An 18,272-nucleotide genomic window follows, 5' to 3' on the forward strand; every position below is an offset into this window, starting at 1 on the left:
TTTTTTAAAGACCCAAAGGAAGTTCTGGAGATGAAAATATAATATTTGAAGTAAAAATACACTAAAAAGAATGCACATAAGATTAGACACTACAAATAAAAAAATCAGTGAATTTAAAGATGTAGCAATAGAAATGATCTCAAATGAAGCAAAGAGACAAAAACAACTGAAAAAAATGAAGAGAATATCAGTGACCCGTGGAACAATATCAAGTAGTCTTACGTTTGTATATCTAGAGTTCCAGACAAGAAGGGGGAGAGGTGACATATAAAAAATATATGAAAAATAATGGTGTTAAATTTCCCAAAATTGATGGAAACTATAAATATACAGATTAAAGAAGAAATATAAAGAGAACCAGACCGAATCATATCAAAATCAAATTGCTGAAAACCAGTGAGAAAAAGAAAATCTTAAAAGCAGCTAGGGAAAAAAAGACAAATTATGTATGGAGAAAGAAAGATAAGAATGATAGTAGACATCCCATGAGAAACTATGTAAACAAAAGCTAGAAGAATTCATTTTCTGCAGATCTGTACTTAAAGAAATGTTAAAAGAAGGTTTTCAGCCAGAAGAATATGATCCAAGACAGAAATTCGTGTCAGCACAAAAGAATAAAAAGCACAGGAAACTGTAAATATTGAGTAAATATAAAGGACATTTTCCTGACTTTTGATAAAAAGATAATTGACTATGTAAGTAAAAAACAATACATTGTGGCATTTATAACATATGTTGAAAAAAAATGTATGAAACCAATAACATAAGGATTGAAGGGTAAAATAAAAGTACACTGTTGCAAGGTTCTCAAACTGTAACTGAAAGGGCATAATACTGATTCAAGATACATTAGGGTAAGGTAAAAATGACTAACTAGTGAATTCTATCAAACATTTAAGGAAGAAATAATACCAAATCTATACATCTCTTCCAAAAAATTGAAGTGGAAGGAACACTTCCCAACTAATCTTTAAGAGGACAGCATTACTCTGAAACCAAAACCATCCAAAGATAACACAAGAAAAGATAACTAGAGAATAATATCCCTCATAAACAAAGATCCCTCATTTAACAAAATTTTTGATTGAACAAAAACAAATCTAGCAATATTTTAAAAGGATAATACATTATGACCAAGAGAGGTATAAACATTAGAAAATCAATCAATGAAATCCATTATATTAACAGACCAAAAAAAAAAAAGAATTGTGTTATCATTTCAATAGATGTAAAAAAAAAAGAGCACTGAGTATAATTCAATGCTTATTCCTAACAAACCTTCTTAGCAAACTAGATCCAAAAGAAAACATCCCACTAAATAGTGAAAGACTTAAGGCTTACCTTCTAAGGTCAAGACAAAGAGGAGGGCTCTCAACATCTTTATTAAATATTTTATTGGAGGTTCTAGCCATAGATATAAGGCAAGAAAAGAAATAAATGGCGTTCACTTTGGAAAGGAAAAAAGTAAAACTACCTTTATTAACAGCATGATTGTCCATGTAGAAAATCCTGAGAAATCTACATAAAAAGCTAATAGAATTAATAAGTGAAGTAAGGTCATAGGATATAGGATAAATATACAAAAATCAAATGTATTTCTATATGCTACCAATGAACTGAAACTTAAAATTTTAAAAAAACAACAGCATCAAAAAGATAAAATATTTAGGAGTAACTGTAACAAAAAAACTGTAATATATGAACTCTGAAATTTACAAAACACTGTTGAGAGAAATTAAAGAATATCTAAATAAATGCAGATATGCTTATGGATTGGAAGACTAAAAATTACTAATTGTAGATTTTCAAGTTGACCTATAGATTTAATGCAATTCCACTCAAAATACCAAAAAAATTTTCTGTAGAAATTGACAAGCTTCTTCTAAGTTTATACAAAAGCACAAAGATTGTAGAAGAGCCAAAACAATTTTGCAAAAGAAGAACAAAGTCAGAGAAAAATCATTAACTGATTTCAAGACTTACTATGAAGCTATTACATAATCAAGTCACTGTAGCACTGGCAAAGGAGAAGTATGCAGATCAATGAAATAGAATAGAGTCCAATAAGTAGAAAACATATTTATGGTCAATTGATTCTTGACAAAGGTGCCAAGGTAATTCAATGAAACAAAGATCTTTTCAACAGATGGTTCTGGAACAACTGTATAGGCAAACACCAAAAAATTATCGTTCACCCACCCATATAATAAACAAAAATTAACTTGAAATTAATTAATTCAAGGTATATGAAATAGATCATATACCTATCAATACATGTAAAAGTTCCAACTGTAAAATCTCTAGAAGAAAGCACAGGAGAAAATCTTGGGTTAGGCAAGGACTTCTTTGGACACCAAAAATATGAACCCTAATACAAAAAACAGATGAAACCAAAATAGAAAAAAATAGATTAAATGGATTTCCATCAATATTTGTTCTTTAAAAGACAACTGAATCACTTTGCTGTACACCTGAAACTGATACAATATTGTAAATCAACTATACTCCAACATATAATAAAAATTAAATTAAAAATATAAAAAATAAAATAAAGTAAATAAGCAACAAGGATACATTGTACAGCACAGGGAAATACAGCCATTATTTTGTAACAACTTTAAGTGGAGTATGATCTATAAAAATATTGAATCACTATGTTGCACACCTAAAACTAATATACTATTGTAAATCAAGCATACCTCAATAAAAAATAAAAAAAACACTCATAAATAAATAAATAAAGTGATGGGTTACATGTTCAAAACATAAAATTAAGACTTGTATCCAGAATACTAAGAAACTCTTACAACTAAATAAAAAAAGACAACCAATAAACAATGTAAAGAGGTTAACAAAATATGAACAGATATTTCACCAAAGAAGATTCAGAAATGGCAAAAAAGCACCTGAAATTATGCTCAACCTCCTTAGTCATTGGGGAAATGCAAATTAAAACTACAGTGGAGTATCACTATATACCCACAAGAATGGCTAAAATTAAGAGACTAGTAATGTTAAGTATTGTTAAGAATACTGAACAAATGGAATTCTCATAGATTATTGAAGGGAATAGAAAATAGTACAGATATTTCGGAAAACAGTTGAGTAGTTTCTTGTAAAGTTTCACTTACCATACAACCCAACAAACCTACTCCTGGGTATGTACCCAAGATTAGAAAACATATCTATACATAAAGATTTGTACCTGAATATTACTCATAATAGTCAAAAAGTAGAAATGATCCAAATGTCCATCAATGGTAAACAGATAAACATACTGTGGTATATCCATACAATGGAATACTACTCAGCAATAAAAAGTAATAAACTAATAATACACTCAATAATACAGATGAATTTCAAAAGTGAAATAGCCAGTAATAAAGATCTATATACATTCCATTACAGGAAGTTCCAAAAAAAAAAACCTCTCAGAACAAAGAGCAGTTTAGTGGTTGCCAGAATCTAGGGGTGATGGGCATGTTCTCTACATGACTATAGTACAGTTATATGATTGTATACATTTGTCAAAATTCACTCAATTGTACAGTTTAAATTGGTGAATTTTATTGTGTAAATTATGCCTTAATAAAGGCACTTTAAAATTAAAAACAAAAAACAAAAAAATCTTAAAACCTAAGAATGCAAATCTTTAAAAACATTTCTTTTCCTCTTATTTAACAAGAGTATTTCAGCAGACATTTTCACCAGAACCACATCATATAGCTAACGAACACTAATCAAATACTCAGGTACTAACAATGCAGGAAAGTAAAAGTAAACATATTCTAAACATTTGAAATCATTCGTATTACAAATTTTTTAAAAGATACATAGTTCTCAATTCTTTATCAACATTTCCTATCTTCCTAACCCCATCCAGTCTTGTATTTTTTAATATAACCATTGAATTGGAGAGATTAAGAATTGAAAGAAACTATTGTTCTTAATTCTGAAGGTATAAACCAAAATTAATTTAAGAAAATCTTCTTGTCATTTGTTTTTAACAAAAAAAGGTTCTAAAGATACAGAAAGGAAATCATGAACTGCCTAGCTACATGCCATCAGTGAATGACCTATTAGGTTTAAAACACCCCAAGATGATAATAACCCAAAATACTTGGCAAGCAGGAAAAAACTAAAAAATTTACTCAGTTTGTCAGCTTCTATTTATATCTAGAACAGAGGCCATGATTAATAACTTAAAAACAGAATTATTTTATAATTTTGTTTAAATATGTAACATCAGATTTGCTACAAATCCTTGATACTCTACCTTTCCTGAGGATGGAGGAGAAGGACTAGCACAAGGACTTGGATAACTATTGCTGTCTGTAGATTTCACAGAAGACTGATCTGACCTGTCATCAGTGCTTCGTTTAGGATGTAAAATTCCTCTATCTTTGTACTTCTGAGGTGGGTGCAGTGCTGGAGATGGAGATTCCATCAATACTCTTGAGTGAAAATGAGGAAGCAAAGATCAGTTATACATAAGTTCATAATACAAAGCAGAGTCCATTTCAAACCAAAGTTCCAATGACACTTTGATTTATGGAATAGTATTTAAAAAGGCAATTTCATTCTTCAATTACATTTAGATGAAGGAGTTGTACTATTACGATATACTTACAAAAACAACATTTAAAACAATACAAAAATACATTTAAAACAACCTACAAAAATCTTTAACTTAATATTAAATACCCAAGTATTATTCCCTTACAAAACTCCTAATCTCTTTTAATGTCAGCCTAGGAGAAGTCCTTAACAATTATAATGTCTTATATTGACATTTAATGTCTTTTAACATTATAAAATTAATTAAATATATCTGTGCTAATGGCCTTTACTAGAATATCACCGACTCCACTTCCGTTCCACTTTCATATATTATCGTAAAGCCAAATACAATAGATTTCAAAAGCATACTAAAAATTACAGTATGGTAAAGTGGAAATAAGACTGGACTAGAGTCAGAAGATTTTTAGGACAGTACTAAATTTACAACTAACGAGGCAGGTGATCCTGGGCAAGTCTTAATTTATCTGAGCTTTAATTTCCTTAACTGTTAGATAAAGGGATTAAACTAGATAAATGCTAAGATTCTTCTGTTTTAAAATTCTATCAATAAATGCAGCAAAAACGGCAGTCAGGAATTTTATAATTTTTTAAAAAGTATACATCTTAGTGGAACAACCAGACATTAAAAAAAAAGACATTAAGTGCTTCCTAAAGTAGTGCAATATAAAGTTCATAGCACTACCTATAAAATATTCTTGCCAAAACACTGGATCTAATCAAGCCCTGAGAGCTAACCACCAGTTTCCATGAAATACATAGGGTATAGCAATAAAAAGAGACAAATACAGAATGTGGTACATCTAATACCACTGACCTCGTTCCCTAAAAAAAGTCAACAGAGGAACTAACTGCTCTAGATCACAAGAGATTCAAGAAACAAGACATGCTAATACAATGCATGAGTCCTCCCTAGATGTTGTTTCAAATAAATCTATAGTTTGAGAATTGGGGAAATGATTATTTTATTGGGACTGATAATTGGATTTTGATTATGTAGGAAAAATGCCTCTATTTTTAAGAGATGCATATTTAAATACGGAAGGGTAAAATGACATGATGTGTGAGACTGATTTTTGAAATATGTAAACAGAAAAAGGAAGCAAGAAAAAAATAATTGGGGTAGATAAAGCAAATAGGTGAAAATCTTGGTAAACTACTGAATCTGAAATATGGAATTCACCATGACATATTTACTTTGCTATGTTTAACAATATTTATAATAAATAAACAAAACAAAAAAGGCCAAGTCATCAATAGTACATAAACTTCCACTGAGTCTTGCAATTATAATTATTCTGCCTTCAAAACAAGTTAAAATAGCTTATCCCCACAATTTGCTTCTTTCAGTAAGTATCTTAGATCCAATACTATTTCGTTCACAAATAAATAAAATAGCTAAAGCCTAAAAATATTAACAAAAATATATAATGAATAAACATCTGAATAATTAATAACAACTTGATAAATGTAAAAAACCAACTTTTCAGGGTTTTTTTCCTCTCGTGAATTGACGTTCAATGAATTATCAAGTTACACCTCTAAAATTCCATCATTCTTTCCCTGGTACTTTATTTACCTGAAAATTAGGTAACAGAACTTAACTGAGTATAATACCTTATTAAAATAAAAATGATGTTTTCAATAGAACTAAATGTCTACTTTTGTGGTTTTCAATTTGATCTTTGACTCTGTGCTCTATTCTAAGCTTTTCTCTCATACTTGGCTTCCCCTCCAAGATTTCATGCACGTAGAAACAAAGCATTCGTGTAAACCCTTCCAACCTAAATTTTTATTTAAGAGGAACAAAGAGTTCTGATAACTCATTTATATCTCATTTTTCTTATAGAAAAGATATGTTTATCCTTTGTAAATGAGCAAGTCATTATTTAGAAAATGACAATTAAAAAACTGGTTTAATTTTAAGTTGTGATGAGGGCAACTTCTATTTTTAAATAGCTTCTTAAACTTTTAAAAAATAGTTTCAATAAAATGCTTTTATTAAAAGAAATTATCTAATCTACATCTTGCCACGTTAGCGTGAAAACTCTAACTATAAATCCCTTTTCTCCAAGAAGTAATCCTAGAAAGATTATGACTTCTCCATTCAAAAATAAATCTTCCTAAGAGTCCTCATTCTATTCCTCACCAAGCTACATCAATTCCAGGCCTTATCTATTAATGCTACCACAAGTCTAAAAGCAGATGAAATTCTGTATCTCATTGTTCAACAGACAAGAGAATGAAGAATGCAAGGCTACAACTTGTAAGGAAAGGAAAATGGTAGACACTGATATCACAGGTGGAAAAATGAATTTATAAGATAATCAGTTTCTAAAGCATAACTAATATTACACTTTATAATTCTGATTTTCTTCTTCTGTATTTCCAAATTTTATTAAATGAGTATGTATTACTTTTATAAAGAAAAAAAATGAAGGTTTTTTTTCCTAAAAATGTATGTGTGTGGTATGTGTGTATGTATATAGACACATATGTGTGCAAAAAGTCTCTGTGAATATAACAGGTTTTTTACAGATTAGTCTATAAATAACTCTACCACATAATTTCTATGCAAATGTATTCACACATTCTAAACAATCATTGTTCAAGTAAACATTTAGAACAATCTTTTTAAAAAGTGAGGCGTGTCTAAGTAGAAAATGTGTTTTTTACTATTTTCCTTTCACTTGGCAGTGTCTACATCAGAGAAAAAGGTTCAGGGACGCATATTATGAGAAGGTTTTCTAAGCAACTGGTTGAATTATTCCTAAAATGCAATATATGAAGAACTTGGAAACCACCATGTATTATTCCTTTTTAACTGAAGTATTAACTGATAACATGCCTTTATGCTTCATTCAAATAAGTAAAATCTGATCAAAAGAAGGCAGGTACTATATACTCCATCTGATCCTTGAAAAACAATAAGCACTACATATCTTTTATGTTTCCATTGTTCCTATTTTCAGGTTTTTAACAATGAAATCATATTCTTACCACAGGGACTATCTACCATACTGCCAAAACTAGCATTCCAAGCAAGAATTTTGTCTCTGTTATCAATTCTAACCTGGTTTAAAAAAAAAAAATTTAACTGATATAAAGAAATTTAAATTTGATTCTAACAAATATTTTTACAACCAGAAACATTTCTGAGTCATGACCAACAATTCATTATAACCACTATTATACCACCAAATACATTTTTGGATAAATAATTTAATATAAGAGCTCTCATTATTATTACTAATCATATAATAAACAAAAAATCACATCTAATTGCCAAATGCTAGAAAGGATAAAAGAATTTAGCTAAACTAAAAAATTTTGCCAAGCAAGACAGTAAATTTATTTACTTTTTTAATATATGTATGCCTCCCCTCAATAAAATGTAAACTCTCTGAAGAAAGAGATTTTGTCTGTCTTACACATTGCCATATCCCTCACACTAAGAACAACAGGCATTCAATGTGTCCCTGTATGAACGAATGAATAAAGTATTTTTCTGTAGGAATACTAGTCAGTGTTATTAATATCTAGGTAAGGCTTGTGGGGAGGCTGTTCTTCTAAATGGCCACAGCCAACGCTTCTCGTTGTGAGGTATCTAGGAAAGATATGGCTTGACATATATCAGCTAAAATACATAATAAAAAATGTTGCTATCTTTTTCTCAGACCCTAAATTTGTAAATTCTGGAAATTAAACGTTTTAAGCTTTTCCTGACAAAAAATTTCCCTGTTAAATAACTCAAGACCCCAGGAGTTTGAAATCCTTAATATTATCTAACACTTGAAAGAATTATCTTTTGAAAGTAAGAAACTCTTCCCATTTTATTGCGACCTTTTTGTGTATCTTAGATTATAAGAAAGTAATTTTTAAATATTATAAAAGCATGTGATTCTATGATAAATAACTATTTTCCTAGAGAAAATATCTCGTTTTGATAATGTTATAAATTTACCTTTCTGCAGTAGTAGACTCAGCAGAAAATTCAGTATCTGCTGAAATTTTCCTACTATTATTTGACCTCCAAGATGATGCCAAAGGAAGTTCTTCTGAAGACATAGGCTTTGGCCTTTGGCCAATTCCAGATGGTTGTTGTAAACCTGCAGACTGTTCTTCAGTGCTTAAAACAGCTATAATTGCTCTTATGGTAGCTTCATCAACTTGAGACCAAGGTTTGGATGGAGCTCTCATTCGGCGTAAAAATAAGCTATGCCACTTCTGTCTAAGCTGCAGCAATAAACTGGCTGCCTATAATAAAATGGTTTCTTCAGTTCAAATAGATACAAGCAAAATATCTATCACACTTGCAGGACAACGATTTGTTTATTAGTTAAGGTCTGAAACTGTTTCCAAAGAACACGTTTCACATTTCATATCATTTACTATCAATTTCAGCCTTTTTGTTGCATGAAAGAAATAAAATTTCTTATTTACCATTTTGAGGCACTAGAGACCCAAAATCAAATGAAACAGCCCAATGAGAGAGAAAGTAAACAATGTGTGGTAGAGTGTGATTAATACTGGAAAAGTAACAGCAGGGTAAATAAAGAAAAATACATTTAGTTCCATTCATACTTTATTTTACTGCCAAATGATGATGTCCATAAGGCAGCTGAATTCATAGGTCCAGAGAAAAGCCTAAGCTAGAGATACAGATAAGATGTACCTGGAAGTTATCAATGCATAAATGGTTACTAAATCTACACACAGAGGTAAGGTCCTTAGAGATTGTGCAGAGACAGAAGAACAGAGTAAAGAACAGACTACTAGAGAACATCTAACATTTAAGGCACAAACACATACAGAAGAGTTAGTGAAAGAACCTAAGAAGGAATGACCTCTCTAGATAGAAGAAGAATCAGGAAAGAGTAATGTCATAGAAACTAGTGTCAAAGAATTTGGGACAGGGGTGAGGAAGAAAAATGGGAAAGGGCAGAATCAATAAAAAGAAGGGTATGGACAATAGCTAAATATGAGAGAAAGGTCAAATTTATCAAGGACAGCAGGCTGGCTTTGACAACCTGGAGGAGACAATATTGACCTTGGCAAGCACAGTTTCAGTGAAGTGAAAGATCGATGGGAATGGAAATGAGACTGCAGTAGGTTGACGTGATAAATGAATGTATGGCAAAAAAGTAAACCTAGCCAGTATCGACTTTTAACAGTTGATACTGTCCCAAAAAAGGATATAGAATGATCTTTAAAAGTAAAGATGGAATTAAGGGAAGGCTTTATCAAGAAAAATTTTAATTTGAAAAAAAAATTCATCTTTCCTACTCCAGAGAAATATGAAAAGAGAAAACAGGATGAACTCACATCTTTCCCTTATAAACAGAGTTTATAAAATAAAAGGATTTCTTGTGTACCCAATACTCAATATTTTCTTATATACACAAAAATATTCAAATATTACCATGCTCAAATACTTAGCCACACCTAGATTTTTCAAATCCTCTACAGAGAATAAACCCCAATATGGCAGAGAATGTATGAAAACTGAAAAACAAGCTGTATTCTCTCATACTAAGGGCTCAATTTTAAAGATATAATTTTCATCACACTGTGTATCACTTCATACAATTGAATAAAAGAAATCTATCACATTACTAAAAAGCAACTTACCTCTGGCTCTAGTTTGAAATTGAGCCACTCATCAAGTTTTAAAGCTGCCAAATTAGCAGTAGTTCTATCTTCCATTTCACTATCACTACTGTCATTAGGAATACCATCGGCTGTTCACACATATTGAAAGGAAAAAAATTTCACTTTTACTATCTTATATCACAGACAAAAAAGTAAGTCAATATAGACACTCTACATTTACACAAATCCTCCTGATATACTAACAATTTGTGTGGGGAGTTCTCCAAACACAACAGGTCACAAATTAAAACTCAGTATCTGGCCATTGTTTATTTCTCTACTCAAATTCTAAATATCAGAATTTTTCAAATTTTGTCAAGAACTCTCTTCTTTTTAATATCATTTACAAGCTGATGATTTCCAAATTTGTATTGCTAGTCCAAACTTTTTCCCTGAGCTCCAGATATGGATAATAAATCCACTGACTCCAAAAGAAAAAATCTTACTTAGGATTCCGTAGCCATCTCAAATTTAACATGTCTAAAAGGACCCCTGACTTCTCCCCTACACAACCTGCTCCTCCCAGCTTTCTGAATCTCAAATAAGTGGCACCAATTATTCAACAAGCTGCCACAGCCAAAAACCCAAAAGTTAATGATTCCTCCCTTTCACTCACCACCCACATTCAATCCAGCCGTTACTAGTACATCCAAAATAATTTTAAATCTACTTATTTTCATATCAGATGCCACCACTGTAGTTCTGAGCCATCATTATCTATCATAAGACCACTGCAAAAGCCTCCTACTTGCCTCTTCTCTTCCATTCTTGCTCCTTCAAGCAATCCATTCTCACAGCCAAAATGATTTTTTTGAACATAAATCACACCATGTTACTCCCTTCTTAAAACCCTTGCATTTCCCTTACAAGTCCATGCCTTTCTTTCAACCTTAGATCATCCCACTTTCACCTTGATCACTGTGGTCCCAATCATACAACCTTTCTGTCTGTTCCTATATCATTTCCTAGTGCAGAATCTTGGTCCTCGCCATCTTCTTCTACCTAGAGCATATTTCTGCATCTTCACATGGCTGATTTCTTCTCATACTTTAGAGCTCAGCTTAAATCTCATCTCCTCAGAGCAACTTGTCTAACGTCCCTTTCTAAAGTAGGTCACTCTTAAGGAGACCCTCTTCATTTTCTTCAAAGTACCATGCATGTTATTTACTTTTTTGCTATATGTCAACACCCACTACCATGTAAACTCCTGAAGACAGAAATACTTTGTATATCTTGTTTTCTGTTATATCCTCAATTCCTAGCACAATAACTGACATGTAATAGTTGCCCAATAAATATCTGCTGAATCACCAAATAGCAAAAAATTGGAAACAATTAAGATGTCCGACTATAAAGGAACATTTCAAATGCATTATGTCACTATAATGTGATAGAATATTTTCCAGCCATTAATATGAAATATTAAAAATGTTTTCTATATTTTGTGAAATGAAAATAGCAGAATATAAACAGTATGGGTAAAATAACCTAAAATATGTAAACATACAGAAAAAATTGTATAATATTAAAAAGGGTTTGCATAAGGGTAGTGGGATTTTTTTTTATGGGTATCATTTCCTTTAAACAATTACTTCTTTTTTTCTTTTTAACATCTTTATTGGAGTATAATTGCTTTACATTGTTGTGTTAGTTTCTGCTGTATAACAAAGTGAATCAGCTATATGTATACATATATCCCCATATCCCCTCCATCTTGCGTCTCCCTCCCACCCTTCCTATCCACCCCTCTAGGTGGTCACAAAGCAAGGAGCTGATTTCCCTGTGCTACGCGGCTGCTTCCCACTAGCTATCTATTTTATATTTGGTAGTTAATCAATTACCTGTTTTTTATGTTAAACTATCATTTAAATTCAAGTGGAAAAAAAAAACAGACTATCAACAAGATTAATCAAAAATGCACAAATGAATATCAAGTTACCTTAGAAATCAATTTCAAGAACAGTGGTACACTTCAGTAATTTTTAATTAGTCTTAATACATCAAAAGGGAGCTACTACCACATAAATTTTTATAATTTCAAAATTTGTTTGGTTTAATAAGAAGAAAAAATTTTATTTCAAATAGATTTGTATTTCCTTCAATAATATATTTACCTCGAAAATATGAAGGTTCCTGAAGAGCATTACTTGCCAACCTAGCTGGTCCACAAAATATCAATACAGTGACAGGTGTCACTGCTGAACAACATCTAATATTAGCTATTCTATGAGCTCTGGTCATTTCATCATAAATAAGCCAATCTGTGGGCAGTGCCTGAATTGCTGCAGCTTGACCATTAGCTGGAGGAATCTATTAGGAAAATAAATTTTAAAAATGTTTAGTAAATTTATCACTTAATTTACTGGTAATATTTTTAAAATGTACGAAGTCCCTCAGCAAAATAGATGTTGTATATTAGTACCCAAACAAAAATTAAAGCAAGTCATTGCTCATGTAGTTTGTACAAAAGTCCTCATTACTTAACACATTACCTCTTCCAACTTTAAGACTCAACCAAAATATTGTTCCAGTGTTGAATTATACATACATAACTAATTAATTTCTTAAAGCAGGTTGGCATTGGGAGCATTTTTTTATTGATCTTCAACTATCTAAATTAGATTAGTTACACCTCAAGGCCTAAGAGCATTCAAAAAGTTTTACCTTTTTATATTGAGGTTGACTGAGAACTGAAGTGGGATGAAATCGTACTTTTTTCTCCTTTGGCCCTGTCAATACTACATTCTCTCTGTCCACATGGACTAAATGAGGATACATGCCTGCAACCAATGCAGCTTTAACGACAGCCCAGTTCTCAGAATTTGTGTTAACATCTCGAATGTCACCACCACCTCGTGCTCTCACAAAACCTAGAAAGAGGAAAGAAACCACACCAACTTTTTCTATTGCACAAAATATACTTTTAAATTTGGGTTTTTAACAAAAAATTGTATAATCCATACAAGTTTAATGATTCAAATGCCACAATAATTCATAAAATCTCCTCTGAAAAGTTTAAAATACAGAGTCAATGTTCTAAGAAAGTTTAAGTTTGCTTAGGCTAAAGTAAGCAGAAGATTCATTGAGGAGTTAGGGACTTCAAAAACAAATACATATTCTTGCAATAAAGTTCTTCATAAGCTGCTATCAGAAACATACTAAAATCATAGCTGAAAACCTAAACTATTCTGCTGAATGGTATTAATAACATCTTGGTTGTGACAGAAACTAATCCTGGAAGTGAAGTCAAGTAAATATAAAGTATTCTTGCTTGAATTTCAAAAGTCCTTCATATTTCCCCATATTTGAGACAACTCTAAATCCTCTGGTTCATTCCTTATATTACTTTGGCACTTCAGCTATTCCATAAATCCAGGCTCAGGTACTTTTCTTCCGTTTCCTCAATGTACTATGCCACTCAAAAAGAAATTCAAAGGAGCAATTCTAAAATGAAATAGCAAAACTGGCATTCTCTTTAAAAAAAAAAAATCAAATGCCTTCAAGTGATTACTAGTTGTTTTATGTTCCAAAAATATAAAGGCCAGCTTTCATATCAATCTACTTAAATTTTTGTAATTTCTCTTTCATAGAGCTAAATATTTATTAATAGTGATAAAATATAACAAGTACAATCTCTAAATTGATTTTTGCCAACAAATATATTATAAATTGCTCATTGCCAACAGTATCAAAAAGCATTCATATATTTCTCAACTATAGCTTCTACAATATCATTTTTTTAATCAACAAACAAAAGCTGAGGTCATGCAGAAGTCTACAAAGCAGTTCATGAACATAAGATATACAACATGATAATGTCATAAAAATAATATAAGATGGCATTAGTTAACACTAGAAATACTATAAGGTCTAGGCAACTCTCAGTAGTTTAAATAGGTTCTTTGGAGGAAAACTTTACCTGATGCTCTAAGTTGACCAAGCAACTGAGTTCTCATGCCTATGATTATTTCCATAGTAGCTTGTGAAAGAAAATTCTTTTCACAAAAGGCTCGCTCCCACCCATCACTTCGAGCTTTCTGCCATGCCTATAAAAATATAATTACATAACAAGATACATTTCTTAGGAAGCAAAGTAACTGAAAATCACCACAATAACCACTCAAGGTCAATTCTCCTTTTTCTAATTATTTTATAAAATCTAAGACTATGAAAAACAAACAAAAACAAACTCATAGATACAGAGAACAGATTAATGGTTGCAAGAGGCAGGGGCTTAGAGGAGTGAGGAGGGTGGATGAAATAAGTGAAGGGGATCAAAAGGTACAAACTTTGAGCTATAAAATAAATAAGTCCTGGGGATGTAATATATAGTATGGTGACTATGGTTTAAAACACTGTACTGTATACTGGAAAGTTGCTAAGAGAGTAATTTTTCGTTTTTCAACATCAACATTTATTTTTTTAATTAATTTTTATTGGAGTACAGTTGATTTACAATGTTGTGTTAGTTACTGTTGCAGAGCAAAATGAATCACTTATACATATACACATATCCACTTTTTTAGATTCTTTTCCCCTATAGGTCATTACAGAGTACTGAGTAGAGTTCCCTGTGCTATACAGTAGGTTCTTATTAGTTATCTATTTTATATATAGTAGTGTGTATATGTCAATCCCAATCTCCCAATTTATCCCTCCCCTCCCTCTTTCCCTCTTGGTAACCATGAGTTTGTTTTCTACATCTGTGACTCTATTTCTGTTTTGTAAAAAGTTCATTTGAGAGAAATATTTTTTTTTTTGGCTCCACCGAGCAGCACGTAGGATCTTAGTTCTCCAATGAGGGATTGCACCTAAACCCCCTGCATTGGAAGCGTGAAGTCTTAACCACTGGATCGCCAGGGAAGTCCCAGAGAGTAATTTGTTTAATAAATATTTTTATTGAGACATAATTGACATATAACATTAGTTTCAGGTGCATAACATAATGATTCAATATTCGTTTGTATTGTGAAATCATCACAACTCTAGTTAACAGACTAGAGAGTAGACCTTAAAAGTTCTCATCACAAGAAAAATTTTTTTAACTATGTGTGGTGATGGATGTTGACTTATTGTAGTGATCATTTCACAATATATATAAATACTGTCATTAGGTTGTACACCTAAAACTAATAGAATGTTATATGTCAATAACATCCAATTTTTTAGAATAATTTTAAAATAAAATCTAAGACTTTATGACCAAATAGAATTTATCATTTTTAATTTATACTCAAATGCTATGAAAGCAACTGAGTTTATAAAATCCCAATGAAAACAAAGTATCAGGTAACCTAAATACCTAGCTATGTAAAAATATTTACCTTTACAAATGTGCCTGCTAAGTTTCCTCCACTGAAGTATAGGAGATTTTCAATTAAGCCGTCATAATACCATTTATATCTAAGAAACCTGCCACTCCAGGCCTCTAAAAATAATCTTTATATCACCCTCCTAATCTGTCTGAGAATGGAAAGTAGGATTCCTAGAAATCACCTATATGTAGTATAATGGAGCTCTCTTTGAAAATGAGTTCTCTTGCTTTGGAATATAACTGAAAGACAAAAGCAGTAATTTACCTTCTCTGTTTTTGAAGGAGCTGGGGAAAAAACAAAGAATAGATAGGAATTCTACTCCAAATCTCCCCCCAGTTATAATCACTCAACTGATCTACTATAATATATGGTATCTAATAGACCAAATTAATAGCAATGCATCAACCACTATTCAATAATGCCCACAAAAGACCTTACAATTATTTTTTTAACTGTATATACTGGAAAAATCCTGTATGCCTGGAAAAGAGTACTTTCTGCAAAAACACAATTTTTTAATATATAGATACAGCCTACATTCAAGAGAATTGAAGGATAAATAACATGTCTACCTTTTCAAGAAATAACATATTCTTCCCCCACATAGCTGAATTTCTAAATTATACATCATTTCCTTTACTCAGGCTCACACTATCCTTATCTTTTCTTTCCCATTTATCACTTTCCTCAATTTTTCACTATTATTATCTTAAAATTTTTAAGTGATTTTTAGATTTTGCTTTATAAAATTAAATTCTTAACATAGTGTCTTGAGCACACAAGAAAGGAATGCACTCTAAAAAATCAATAAATGGATATTAAATTCAAGATAATTTTCTTCTAAGTTTTGTTCTATATACTTTGAATAATATACAATGTTTCTTAACTAAAATTTTAGAGCATTCCTAAACAAGATATGATTAAAGATAAGGAATTTGGGTTTATAAAAAAGAAATATACATATAAGTATAAATAAAAATAAAAATATACATATACATAGTTCTACAAGGAGAAAACTGAGAAAATGAAAGAAAAAAGTAGAGAAAAACATGATAATTTTAACATATTAACAGTTTTGGAAGGTATTTTTCTGAGCAATTAATAAAATGTGACTTTATAATGAAACAAAATTAACAGAATCATATCTATTTTTTAATTTGTTACACTTACCCTAGAAATGTGTTTAACCAGCAACACTTCAAAAATAAAATGACAATAATAGTACCTGGAATGCTCTGAGAAGTGCCATGTGGTCACTGAAAGTCCCTGCAGTGAAACGTTTCCTACAAAGCATAGCTGCACGTTTTTGAGAGGCCTGCGTTGGCAGGACAAAAGGATCTCGATAGGCTAGTGTGCAGGCAATTGTAAGGATGGGGTCCAGACACTTTAACACCACAGCACACAGGACCATTTTACCAAGATGTGGTTCTACTGGCAAGTCAGCCAAATGATATCCAAGTTCAGTGAGATCTTCCCATGCATCCATTGCATCTATTGTCTAAATAAAAGGATATAAAATAGAACTTGACATGACCAAAAACTGTTTAATGAAACCACATACTTAAAAATCCATAAGTAAGATACAAGAACATAAATTTTCTTTTGCTACTGTACCTCATAAAAAATATATTTTGTTTCAAATATATTACGTAAAAATGAACTATACCTACTGTGTTACTATAATTACCACGAGAGTATTATTCAAAATACATAATATGAAGATAATTTTTTTAGGTACAAAATTAGTTAAGACATCTTCTCAATTGGTTTAAATTTCAGGTAAAATGAAACTATTAAGACACCAACCTTAAGCATGTGCACAGCATTTCTTACAATTAAAGCTGGTGGAGGTTCAGGAGCTTTCATAAGGAAATCAGCAATAGGACAATTAACTGGGGCTAAGAGCTTGGTATGTAAACAAAGTTCCTGCAAATAAGAACAGCAAATAATTTTGAAATACTGAAACTTATAATTGATATTTACTTTTTAAAAAATCTTGGGAACTATAGTTTCCCAGCACAGACTAGTAGAGTCTCTGATTAAAATGAACAGCAGAGGGAACAATGTCTTTCTATGAAAGATGGGCTCATACTTTAGTGTGAGAATTTTAATAACCATCCTCCATCAACTGCGGGCAATGTCTCCTCACACACTTCTTATATATAACAATAACAGTCACTGTCCAAAAATCTTTTTTTTCCCTTTATATTACATTCTAGAATCTTTTATCCATTCAACAAATATTTAAGTGCTTGCTAGATGCCAGGCACCACGTATCAAGTTGGAGAAAAAGAAGAGGATAGGCAGACACTGCCCCCATGGATTTTCACTGTGTGTGAAAAACAGAATAATTATATAATTAACTACTTAATTACAACTGGGATAAGTGCTATGAAGGATACAGGGAACTAAAGACGTAAACACAAGTTCAAGAAAGAGTAGGAGGAGGCAGCCATGGGAAGTCAAAGACAACTTCTCTGAGGAAATGACACTTAAATTAAGATGTACAGATTAATTAGGAGTTAAACAGAAAAGGAATAAGGGGGCGGTTTCAATGGAGAGGGGATAGCACATATGAAGGCCCTAAGATAGAAGGGAACAAAATGTGCTTCAGAAATTGAAACTACTGGTATGAGCAGAGAGAAGAGGAAAGGCAAGAATTAAAAAATTAAAACTGGAGACACAAGCAGGAAAGACAATTTAGGCTTTTGTTAAGAACTTTGCATT

General features: G+C 31.4%; 1 protein-coding gene across 5 annotated transcripts in view; it reads right to left on the reverse strand.

Moving 5' to 3' along the window:
* Positions 1-18,272, reverse strand: part of YTHDC2 (YTH N6-methyladenosine RNA binding protein C2) — an 82,246-nt gene that overhangs the window by 21,413 nt on the left and 42,561 nt on the right. For all 5 annotated transcript variants that reach the window (XR_014262230.1, XM_082456967.1, XM_082456968.1 and 2 more), the window contains exons 19-26: positions 17,352-17,471; positions 16,771-17,043; positions 14,150-14,276; positions 12,895-13,100; positions 12,345-12,540; positions 10,210-10,319; positions 8,543-8,835; positions 4,277-4,454 (exon numbers count right to left, since the gene is read on the reverse strand). Coding sequence is in view for 4 of the 5 variants with exons in the window: in XM_082456967.1 (XP_082313093.1) it covers positions 4,277-4,454; positions 8,543-8,835; positions 10,210-10,319; positions 12,345-12,540; positions 12,895-13,100; positions 14,150-14,276; positions 16,771-17,043; positions 17,352-17,471 (1,503 nt within the window). In the remaining variant the exon portion in view is untranslated. The remainder of the gene's footprint in view (positions 1-4,276; positions 4,455-8,542; positions 8,836-10,209; positions 10,320-12,344; positions 12,541-12,894; positions 13,101-14,149; positions 14,277-16,770; positions 17,044-17,351; positions 17,472-18,272) is intronic.

The sequence above is a fragment of the Balaenoptera physalus genome, assembly GCF_965194825.1.
Source record: "Balaenoptera physalus genome assembly, chromosome: 3".
NCBI classification, from domain to species: Eukaryota; Metazoa; Chordata; class Mammalia; order Artiodactyla; family Balaenopteridae; genus Balaenoptera; species Balaenoptera physalus.